The 12,113-nt window shown below is 42.0% G+C and overlaps 1 protein-coding gene across 1 annotated transcript in view; it reads left to right on the top strand.

Moving 5' to 3' along the window:
* Positions 1–12,113, top strand: part of MRPL3 (mitochondrial ribosomal protein L3) — a 229,158-nt gene that overhangs the window by 21,196 nt on the left and 195,849 nt on the right. Inside the window, exons 3-4 of the mRNA XM_069211920.1 lie at positions 2,072–2,163; positions 11,056–11,154. Of these exons, the coding sequence (XP_069068021.1) occupies positions 2,072–2,163; positions 11,056–11,154 (191 nt within the window). The remainder of the gene's footprint in view (positions 1–2,071; positions 2,164–11,055; positions 11,155–12,113) is intronic.

Consider the following 12,113-nt stretch of genomic DNA (forward strand, 5'->3'; position numbering starts at 1 on the left):
TTCGTCCATGTCTAGAGTTTCTGGCATTTTCCCCATTGTGTGTTTGTTATTTTGGAATCCTGTTAGGATATCTGTCTTCTTAGCAGAGTTCGGCCAACTTGAATACATTCGAGCAACACACTCCAGACTTAAAGACCAGATCCAATGTGAAGAAAGCCAATCACCCATATATACACAAGACTGTCTCAAAAATCTTGGGTCTGGTTTTGTTTTCTTGAACACCCCTGTCCTGAGGATAGTCTCATGGACGAATGTAGTTGTAGCACCGTTACCTCTCTGTGTTAAATTTCTAAAAGTGGCATTTCAAAAATTGTGATGTAAAATTTGACTTCCTGTTGAAGAAGGTTTTAAATTACATTTCTTTAGAGACCAGTCTCAACATTTCTACCTGCTCCTAATTTAAACTTATCACTCATTAAATGTAATAAGTTAACTCAAATGTTTTCCTATGTGAGAGGTAGGTCGTGCAGTAGTGAAAAACAAATTTAGGAGTTTTTTTTTTTAACTACCTAGACATATAAAACTTAAAAGTACATGGTCGACATTTTAAATATTCTGCTCCCTGACCATGGCCTGTTTAGGGCCTACCCTATCAGTGACTTATATGTATTTAAAAGGAGAGGTTAGGTCTGTCAAGAAGTTTGTTTTGCCAGGTAGAAATGGCATTTTAAAAGTGCACACACTGGCTGCAGTGACCGACTGGAGGCAAATTTAAAGGACAACTTAAGTGGGTGGGTCAAAAAGTGCTGCAGGCCCACTAGTAGCATTTAATTCATAGGCCCTAGGTACGTGTAGTACCACTTTGCTTGGGACTTCCAAGTAATTTAAAAATGCCGGTTGGGGTGTATCATTTTCACCATGTTACAAGGAGAGAGAACACAAACTTTAATGCTGATTAGCAATGGTAAATTGTGCAGAGTCCTAAAGCCAACAAAAACTAATGCAGCAAAAGCAGGAGGAGTAACGCAACACATGGGGGGGAAAACCACTCGAAGACTGACAGGTCTAATACTGACCTTGCCCTTCTTGGGTTTCAGAGCAATACCGACCTGGCACTGCCTTAGGTAGCTAGCAAGTATCCCCAAACTCTGTTACTGGATGTTGCTTGCACAGCACTAATACCCAGAATCTCACCCTAGTATTTTGGAGCATGTCCTTGTAATGTGTAGAAAACCCGTTTCACCTTCTGGGCAGCATGGTGAGCATTTGGGATAAAGTTTATACAATTTCTCAGAAGTCATTTTCTTTCTTACCATAATTCTCTTTAAATCTATTTGTTGCGTTTGTCTCCATCCCTTATACAGAGAGATTCTTTCTGTATTTCTGTCAAATGTTACTCCGTTGCATTTCACCACATTTCCAATGAGAATTACGCTTCTCATGTTATGCCTTTATTTCCTTTAGGAGTTTGAAAGCCACTTTGATATCCACCATGTCTATCTTGCTCCAGTGTAGACAGTCTGCACATTGATCAATTTAGGCAGAGGTCAGCCAGTTTCATGATTTAAATGAAAGTACTATGAACAACATTCATACTTTGTGATTTTTCAAAGGGTTACACAAGAGGAAGGGTGGTTGCATGCTGTTTTTATTTAGAAAAACTATTTTTGGGAGTCATGTGAGAGAGCAGGCCCGTTGTTAGTATCCTGGCTGAAGAAGCTGATTATCTGCAAAAATAGTCTTAGAATTATACTGTGAATACATTTTTGTACTTTAGAATATCTGTAAGGCTGGATTTCAGTCCTTGTATTTACTATAATTCAATACATTTTGCTGTATTTTACTCTGTTTATCAGTACTCTTTATCTGAGAGATGCTTTCTGCTGAAACTGCTAAAAAAAAGAAACTGAACAGTTTGGTGACTTGTCAGAAGCTTGTGCTCAGTCTTTGTGTGATCAAGCCACACCTACTTTGAGCCTCAGTTTTGATACTTTGGGAACTGAATCCTAAGAGTATTCTACTTTTTGGCAGGGGAAGATAGGGTCTTTGAATATTGGAATGAAATGTTAAAATCAAAATGTTAGTTTCTCAGTTTACTTTACCTGACAAAAATGATTATGTTGTACTACAGGTTCCCTTCGAGTTGGCCTTGTTGCGGTTAAACTGGGAATGGTGCCGCTTTGGACTAAAGATGGTGAAAGACATCCTGTCACAATACTTAAAGTAAGTTAAACCTTTTTTTCTTCACTAGGCTGTACACACCATCTGAACTTGTAGGTGCTAGCTACAGCCCTTCTACACATGGTAAAAGTGTACACATCTGAATAGTTGTGTGTTTAACCTCTCGGCAATAGGTACACACACTCTCTCTGCTTGTGTTGTGGCTATCCGGAATTCATGTTGATTATGGCATAATGAAATTGGAGAACTGCACAATATGCTCTGTGGATTTTAGCCCAAAAATAGTTTATTCATAGGTTGGACAAAATATGTTGTATGTTCACATATTCTGTAGATGTTGATCCATGCAGACCTTTCTTCTGCTTCTTGCTAAATTCAGACTGTGAACATGTGAGAAGGCTGTACAGATGGTTGTGATAGCCCTAAGAGTAAGACCAGTCATTCATATTTATCTTCTGCAAGGACACAAGCTACATGCTCAGGTCCCATTAACCCCTTAAATGCGGGCGACGGCCACTGGCCGACGCCCGCACTACCTCCCTGGTGCGGGTCACGACCAGTGGGCGACACCAGGGAGGGTGTTTTTTTTTTTTACTTTTCCCAGGAGACACGGAAGCTTCCGTGTCTTCCCCACCCGCCCCTTTGTGACGTCAGCGCGCCTTTCTTACGAGGCCTTCTGAAAGTGTTTCCTGGCCCCCGATTGCAGCACAGCTGCGATCGGGGGCCAGGAAACACCACTAGACGCCAGGGATTTCACTTTGGGGGGGCGGCCAGTGGAGTGATTTGAGGTGTGGAGAGATGTGTTCGTGTCGGCGGAGGTCGAGGATGAGTCGTGCTGCTGAGTTCTGGATGCGTGTAGTTTGCGCTTGAGTTTTAGGGTGGTGCCGGTGTAGAGTGCGTTTCCGTAATCAAGCCTGCTGCTGATGAGTGCGTGAGTGACAGTTTTTCTGGTCTCTGTGGGGATCCATTTGAATGTTTTTCAGTATACAGAGTGTGTTGAAGCATGAGGAGGTGAGAGCGTTGATTTGTTGGGTCATCGAGAGGGAGGATGATGCTGAGGTTGTGGGGGTGGGTGCAGGGCCTAGCGTGGTGGGCCACCATGAGGGGGTCCCAGGTGTTTTTGTGTGGGCCAAAGACGATTATTTCGGTTTTGCTTGAGTTGAGTTTCAGGTGGTTGGCTGTCATATATATATATCACTTTTGTCAATATGTGTGTGGTTTTCCTGGGGGGGAAAAGGTCCGACTTGTCTAGTGGCAGTTTTAGTGCCATAAAGAAGCGCAGAAGGTTTATATGCCTACTGCAAAGGGCAAATCTGTATTTTATGTAAATAGCTGAGTACATTAGTAAAGTCAGCCATTACCTGCGCTATAATACCAATGAAATGTATGTGCGGGGTGGAGGGCGGCTATGGAGAGATGAAGGGCACTTTTGCTGGGTGGTAATGAGGGAATCCGAGGAGGAGGGAGTGGGAGCACCAATAATGATTGTTGGACTGGGCGCAGGAGGTGCTAAAGACTGTGACGAATGGTATGTGACAAGGTGTTTTTTGAGTGTCTTGAAAGTACGTGCTGATTGAGGGAAGAAGCGCAGGTAAGGTGGCCTCTACTGTTGCACGTATCTCACACACACCATCGATTTTGTGACGGTCTACGTAGGCTAGTGTTTTAGAGCAACAGTTTAGCCAATAGCAGAGATGGCATCTTGATGGATGACTGCTGCCTGCACTCGGGTTATAGAGGACCGCTCTGACCTAGGATCAGAGACTGAGACAGCATCTGAGGGATAGGACAATGGCGCAGACTCTGGGAGTGATTTTTCACTCAGAGGAGTCCCATTCGATAACTCCTCTTCCAGTACATTATGAGGGAAGTGATGAGAACCGTCCTGCTGTCCCTTCGCAAGCTGTTCGTGCAACTGGGTAATAGTGAGTTAGGCCAACCCAGAGAGCAGGTGAATGCGGCGGCAGCAGAGAGAGAGAGAGAGAGAGAGAGAGAGAGAGAGAGAGTGCTCTCTTGGGAGCTCCCCAATTTAGTTCAGCCCCAAATTCCACCACCCAAATCATATTGTGGAGACATCAAAATTATCTATGGCAAAACAAACTGGTTTTGTAAGGCAGGCACCTGTGTTTTTGGTCCTGGATTCGGCGGCCATATAGAGAAACACACTAAACCCAAACATTTCTGGAAACTAGACATTCGGGGGAGTCCACAGAGGTGTGACTTGTGTGGATTCCCCAAAGTTTTCTTACCCAGAATACCCTGCAAAGCTGAAATGTTGAAAAAAAAAACTCAATTTTTCTTGCATTTCTGTCACACAAACTACAGGAATATACTGGGATCCACAACATTCCTACCACCCAGTGACTCCTCACCTGTCCTGATAAAAACACTACCCCACTTGAGTGCCTACACCTAGTGCCTGTGTCAGGAATGGATCATCCCAGGGTCAACAGCTGCCTCACGTAAGGACCAACATTGACGTTGTGTGATCTATTCCTGTCGCGGGCACCAGGCCTAACCACACAAGTGAGGTATAATATTTATCGGGAGACTTGGGGGAACGCTGGGTGGAAGGAAATTTGTGGCTCCTCTCAGATTCCAGAACTTTCTGTCACCGAAATGTGAGGAAAACTTGATTTTTTTTTTTTAGCCACTTTTTGTGGTTTGCAAAGGATTCTGGGTAACAGAACCTGGTCAGAGCCCCACAAGTCACCCCATCTTGGATTCCCCTAGGTCTCTAGTTTTCAAAAATGCACAGGTTTGGTAGGTTTCCTTATGTGCCGGCTGAGCTAGAGGCCAAAATCTACAGGTAGGCACTTTGCAAAAAACAGCTCAGTATTTTGTCAAAAAATTGGGATGTGTCCACGTTGTGTTTTGGGTCATTTCCTGTGGCGGGCGCCAAGCCTACCCACACAAGTGAGGTATCATTTTTATCGGGAGACTTGGGGGAACGCTGGGTGGAAGGAAATTTGTGGCTCCTCTCAGATTCCAGAACTTTCTGTCACCGAAATGTGAGGAAAACTTGTTTTTTTTAGCCACTTTTTGTGGTTTGCAAAGGATTCTGGGTAACAGAACCTGGTCAGAGCCCCACAAGTCACCCCATCTTGGATTCCCCTAGGTCTCTAGTTTTAAAAAATGCACTGGTTTGGTAGGTTTCACTATGTGCCGGCTGAGCTAGAGGCCAAAATCTACAGGTAGGCACTTTGGAAAAAACAGCTGTGTTTTCTTTCAAAAAATGGGTTGTGTCCGTGTTGTGTTTTGGGGCATTTCCTTTCGCGGGCACTAGGCCTACCCACACAAGTGAGGTATCATTTATATCGGGAGACTTGGAGGAACATAGAATAGCAAAACAAGTGTTATTGCCCCTTATCTTTCTCTACATTTTTTCCTTCCAAATATAAGAGAGTGTGTAAAAAAGACGTCTATTTGAGAAATGCCCTGCAATTCACATGCTAGTATGGGCACCTCGGAATTCAGAGATGTGCAAATAACCACTGCTCCTCAAAACCTTATCTTGATCCCATTTTGGAAATGCAAAGCTTTTCTTGATACCTCTTTTTCACTCTTCATATTTCAGCAAATGAATTGCTGTATACCCAGTATAGAATGAAAACCAACTGCAGGGTGCAGCTCATTTATTGGCTCTGGGTACCTAGGGTTCTTGATGAACCTACAAGCCCTTTATATCCCCGCAACCAGAAGAGTCCAGCAGACAAAACGGTATATTGCTTTCAGAAATCTGACATCGCAGGAAAAAGTTACAGAGTAAAACATAAAGAAAAATGGCTGTTGTTTTCAGCTCAATTTCAATATATTTTTTATTTCAGCTGTTATTTTCTGTAGGAAAACCTTGTAGGATCTACACAAATGACCCCTTGCTGAATTCAGAATTTTGTCTAGTTTTCAGAAATGTTTAGCTTTCCGGGATCCAGCATTGGTTTCACACCCATTCCTGTCACTAACTGGAAGGAGGTTGAAAGCACCAAAAATAGTAAAAATGGGGTATGTCCCAGTAAAATGCCAAATTTGTGTTGGAAAATGTGGTTTTCTGATTCAAGTCTGCCCGATCCTGAAAGGTGGGAAAATAGTGATTTCAGCACCAGAAACCCTTTGTTGATGGCATTTTCAGGGAAACAACCACAAGCCTTCTTCAGCAGCCCTTTTTTCCATTTTTTTGGAAAAAACGAAATTTTCACTGTATTTTGGCTATTTTCTTGGTCTCCTCCAGGGGAAACCACAAACTCTGGGTACCATTAGAATCCGTAGGATGTTGGAAAAAAAGGACGCAAATTTGGCGTGGATAGCTTATGTGGACAAAAAGTTATGAAGGCCTAAGCGCGAACTACCCCAAATAGCCAAAAAAAGGGCTCAGCACTGGGGGGGAAAAGGCCCAGCAGCTAAGAGGTTAAAACAGCTGAGCTAGTGATTACTTGTTTTTGTAAGTATTTTCATCTTGCTGTACAGTATGTATGCTAACACCAAACAAATAACAGAAGTGAACAAATCAATGTGAAATATTAAAAAAAATCCCCACCCAGTCCATAAAATTCAGATAATGTTATAGTATTTTTCTTTTTTCTTTTTAATGAATTTGACTAAGAACATCTTGTATTATTGTAAGCCAAGAAGTTCCATTGTTATAGCCTCTGCTGCCAACATTCAGTAGTGACTTTAAAAAAAAAAAAGTACCTGAAGGCCAAAGTGATACCACAGCTTCGTCTGTCATATACCAGTGCCAAATAGAAAGTAATTGCCTTCCTCCTTAATGACCCCTTAGCCATCAGAGTCAGTTGGATACTGTCGGAACAGGGACAGTCTGGCAAGGCTTCCTAAACAATAAGAGCTGCAATAAGAGGCAGGCTAAGGCTGTCAATCATATTACTCTAGGAACCTGTAAAAACAAAGTTCTTGACATTTCCTTATATAAAAGTACAACATGGAAGGAAAGAGAGGTTTATGTGACTGCCAAACTCGATTTTAGTGTTAAAATATGGGAGGACACTCGGATTTCCATTGTACACTCCCCATATACACCCCTGCCCTCGGAGCCCTGTTTAGTGTGGCAGATGACGCTCACCATCTTGAAAATGCTCAGAGTGGGTAGGGTTGGGTTGGCCCAAGAAACATTTACTCCATTGGTTAGGACATGCCCAGGAGTGGTTCCTGTCCATTAGCTCATACCAGGTATAAATTTGGCATCTCTACAGAACACTGCTGGACCTGAGGAAGAACAGAAACTTACTGGACCTGCTGTTTGTGCCTGGAGAGGAGTCCTGAAATACTGGACCTGCTACCTGTTTGACCCAGGACAAAGAAGGAGACTCCAAGGCTCATAAGGCTGGCCTCCTGTTCAAGCTACAGGAACTCAGCAAGCTACAAGCCCCTCCACATTGCCTGAAGATTGCCAGCTGACGAGTTCCAACTGAACCTGGACTGGGCCCTGCTGTTGGCCTCTGCCCAACACCTATGAGTCTTAGTTTTCAAGTTAACATAGTAACTTTGCAAGTTCACTCTGACAGGGGTTGTGGGTATTCCATGAGGTGGGTAGTTGCCCACATCAAATAATAACCCAGTTGTGTACAGTCTATAAACATGGATTTGTGTGGTTTAGTATTTAGGGGGGGTTATATGCAACAGAAGTAACCTGTGCTTCCTCAATTGAAGAGAGGGGAGAGATGTTTAATTATGTTCACTTCACACACAGACTTGATGTGCTGGGGAATAATAGTCTGTTACAGAGAAGGTGAAATGCTGCGGGATAGTCTCACCAAAAGTTGGCTTTCAAGAATCTCACTGCCATGAGTCTGGAATCGTAAGAGTTTTGAACTTATCGTCATTAAGGAGACCACAGATTTCGTCAGCATGTTTAAGTAGTGATGCTTTTCTAGGGACAACTTTTTAGCGCTGATATCACAAGTGACGTCTAGCAGTTATAAGCATGCTGCGGAACCCATCAATAATGTAGGCTGAAACAGCTTCCTAAAAAATTAAAGTCTGAATGAAAGAATGAGGTAACTCCTATCAGTTCTAGAATTGGGGTAACCGGGTATCATTCTCCTTCAGCGGTGTCCAATTTGAAGCTGACAGGTGGCTTATGTCGGTGCCCTCTTCATCTGAATTGTACTTGTGGGCATATGCTGTTAGACTGTTTTCTTTTTACATCTCCTCGCAGTTATTTTTAAAGTCTCCTTTTATCGGCTATGGAACTAAGTCTCGTAATCAAGCTAAAAAATGATTGGTTGAAATGAGATTCATGGATGTATTAGTGTTAGCGCGATTTTTAACACCTGTTCAAAAGGGAGGAGCACTGTGATGGTTAGGATTAAAAAAAAAATTTTTTACATTTCTTTTTTTTATTTCTCTTTTTTATGGCATTAATTTTCAATTCAGTACAAAACATGTTAGTCTTTCAGCAACTTCCCTATCTTTCCACTCGAAGAGGACTTAATCGCCCTGGCCAGGACATCTAACCTTGATGTCAACCTTAAACACTCCATAATCTACCACACCTTCCTGATCACAACTTCCGCCAATGTCAGCACCTGCTCATATTAAGTTAAGTCAAGCCATCACCAGTGTCATACTTCCAGACATCAAACACTCATTTAGAAGGTAGGAGAAGTAGTGGTTAGTTTTCGGTAAAGAAGACCTCCCAGCTGTGAATAACTTCTGTGCATCCAGCAGAAAGCTCATCACAGAGACCAAGGCTACCCATTACATCACAGTCCTCTTTGAAGAGATGTATGCTTATGATTGGTTCCTCATAGCATTCGAGCACAGCGGTAATCCAACACTCCAAGCGTAATACTTGATGCATTGCCATCGACAGAATCTTCAATAAAATGATTTGATGCCATAAAACACTACATTAACAGCACAGAAGTCCGATCCATTGCCAATATTACCACTTCAAAACAGATTGAATTTAACCTACATCTTCGCGTTCACTGAAGAGCTCTCAGGTCTCCTTTTCGACTCACTAACACCCACATTCTGTAATAACATATAACGTATCCCAACATCAGCAGCAAAAATATTTTAAGATGACACCCTCAAACTGCTCCTTAGCATCATTAACGCCTCCCACACCCAAGGCATTTTCTGCTACTCACTTAAAACCTAACAAATACCTGTCCTCTTGAAGAAACCTAACCTCAAACCTGATGACCTTGCCAACTACTGACCAGTCACAAAACTACCATTCCTTTGTAAGATTGAAAAGGCAGTTGCCATTCCGCTCCAGTGGAAACATCAAGAACAAACCCTCCTCCAGCTTTACCACCCAATGCAGCACCGACATAGCCACTGTTGGGATAGTGATGCACCCCAAAAGAGAGCTTTGACCATATGTGCTCATATTGCTGCATCTTAGAAGCACAATTGACAACCCATAATCCAGTTCTACTCAAAAATGGGCTTGGATGCTATTGTTCCTCAGTGGTTTACATCTGCTGTAAACTAAAGATGTCACATTGTCCACTGTAACCTGTGTAGTCCCCAAGGATCCATCCTACCCCCACTAATCTTCAGTGTCTACGTGTAAACCCTTCTGTCGCTCCTGTGCAATAAGAACAACTAGTTCCATCACTACACAGTTTACACACTATTCTACCTAAAACTCATGTCCGGGAATTACATTGCAAGTCCCAAAGTTTGTCTTGCCACCATTAAGACTTAACCTGGTCTGACTTAGCCCCCTGAGGACAGTCCCCGCTTATCACCACTTACAACCAATAGGAGCATTTCAATAAACGTTGATGACTTTACTCATAAACTTTATACATGAACTTGTCATGTTTGTCACCTTACACTGTTACACTACCATTGACTTTAAAACACACATCTTAAAACAGACAAACCTCTCGACGTGATCTGGAAAAGCTTTTCTTCCTGAAATAGGTTCAGTACAGCACTGGAAATGTTTGAGACATAGCACTGCTTGTTGGCATCCCAGAATCACATTTGGCCTTTTTCAAGAGTGCCCCTCAAGCTGCTACCTGATTGATCAAGTGTCGTGGAGTTTGTTTGAATATCCCCCACTCTCAGAGGACTTTGCTGGCTCTCTCCTGTCTTGTAAAACCTTTCAGCTCTGCTGAATCACAAAAAAGTGGTAAACGGTAACAGACCAGTAATTCTGGCATGAAAGATCTTTGTTGGGTTATGTACCATAGCAAATTACCCATGAGAGTCAAATCAAATGCAGGAAGAAGACACCCCAAGCCTTCTCTTGCTAAGGTCCTTAGGATCGAGGATTCTATCCCCATACAGGTTTCCTGGCTCCTGTTCTGAAATTGAAGACCTCCCTTTTCAATTTTCAAACACCTACTCATCGTCCAGTAACTGTCCAGATGAGGGACCCAAAATGATAATCCTTCTTTTCCTGTCTTCATTAGTTTTCTTATCCGATCTCCTTCCCCCCCCCCCCACTTTTATTGTAAAGAGTTCTTTTACTTTATAGCTACGTTTGTGCTATTTTAATCCATTTACTTACATACATACATGGTCTAGAATTGCTCTGCCCACAGGCTTCACTATCCAAAGATGGCGCTACTGTTGCTGCCTGATGTCCCGAAAGTATTGAGGGCTTCTGCTCAGAAATCTGATGTCTATTGTTTGGTAAGTAACTGGTCTGTAGGTCTGTAACCCTCTCTGCGATGTAGAAGTTGGAAGAGATCACTATACTGGCAGTGAACGCAGCTCTCACTATTAGCAGCAAACCAGGTTTAAGGACATCGTGCGTGAAGTGCAATGATGTTATAATTGAGAGATCTGCCTGAAGTTTGGGCTTCAGAACCTGCTGCTATAAGACGGTATTGACTCTTGAGAGACTCTTTAGGTGTCTTCCAAATGCTCTATTTTTTTTGTATGACATGATTCTATTTTTACATTTTAATCAAAACAGTTGAACTTTTTTTTTTTTTTTTTTTTTTTTAGGTACAAGACTGTCATGTTATCGGTTATATCCCAAAGGATGAATCTAGTGGAACTCCTGCTTTCCTAACAGTAGGGGGAAAAAACGTATCATCTTTTTATGTAAGTTATGTCAATCCGTTAAAATGTTTTACAATGTTTTGATCTTGTTGTTGGTGGTGGCGCTCGGAGAAAGATTTAGTTAAGTGGAAACCAAAAGACGTTTTGTGGAAATCAGTTGAGTTCATGCCACCCTTTGCTTTTCTTGTCACAAACCCTTCAAATCGTAGGTCAATTCTAAATATCCGTTCATACCATTTTAGATTACAATGTTTCTTTATTCAGTATGCATGTTTAGTCTTAACTGTAATTTTGGCGTGGGCCCAAAGACACTCCGAAAATAAAGATAGATTAACATTTCCTACTCACTCTAGAAATCTAGACGTTTTCACTTGGTATTGCTTAATAAGTAGATTTATGCAACTGCGTTTTCTCTTACGAAAATGCGGTTGCTTGCTGCTTTAGTGTTGCAGAAACTTTTGACAGGTATGTCTAGTCCTCTGCCAGCAGGTGTGTGGAAGTTTATAACCTATTTACTTGTGCAATGGACATGATACTTCAGAAATCTACTTGTCCTATAAAAAGCAAAAGTACTTATCTCTTGCTACGAGGCTGTGAGGTGACAAATTACAATAGCGTTGTCATGATATCATAGCTTTTACAAGACCTGCTCATATGCTCTTAGTTTGTATTATAACAAGTCTCTGGTTAGGTCTTTGAATCTTAATATACGAGTTTGTGCATGCCAACAAACTTAAATGTCTTGGGGTATTTCTAAACACCACTCCTGTCAAGGCAGATGTCAAACATTTTCCATGCCGGGAGGAGACCAACCCTGCAAAATTATGAGTGCAAAGAAATTAAAAAAGAAAAGCAAAAGTTTGCAAGTCTCTGTAGATTTTTGCTTGAGCATATATACGCATGTATTTTACCTCATGTGAGAATGAAATGGACAAAAGAATGGTAGGACTACACCTAAAAAAACATGAGTGTTTTTCTGGAACTTTGAATGCTTGAACATA

Source organism: Pleurodeles waltl, chromosome 10 (assembly GCF_031143425.1).
Source record: "Pleurodeles waltl isolate 20211129_DDA chromosome 10, aPleWal1.hap1.20221129, whole genome shotgun sequence".
Classification (NCBI taxonomy): domain Eukaryota; kingdom Metazoa; phylum Chordata; class Amphibia; order Caudata; family Salamandridae; genus Pleurodeles; species Pleurodeles waltl.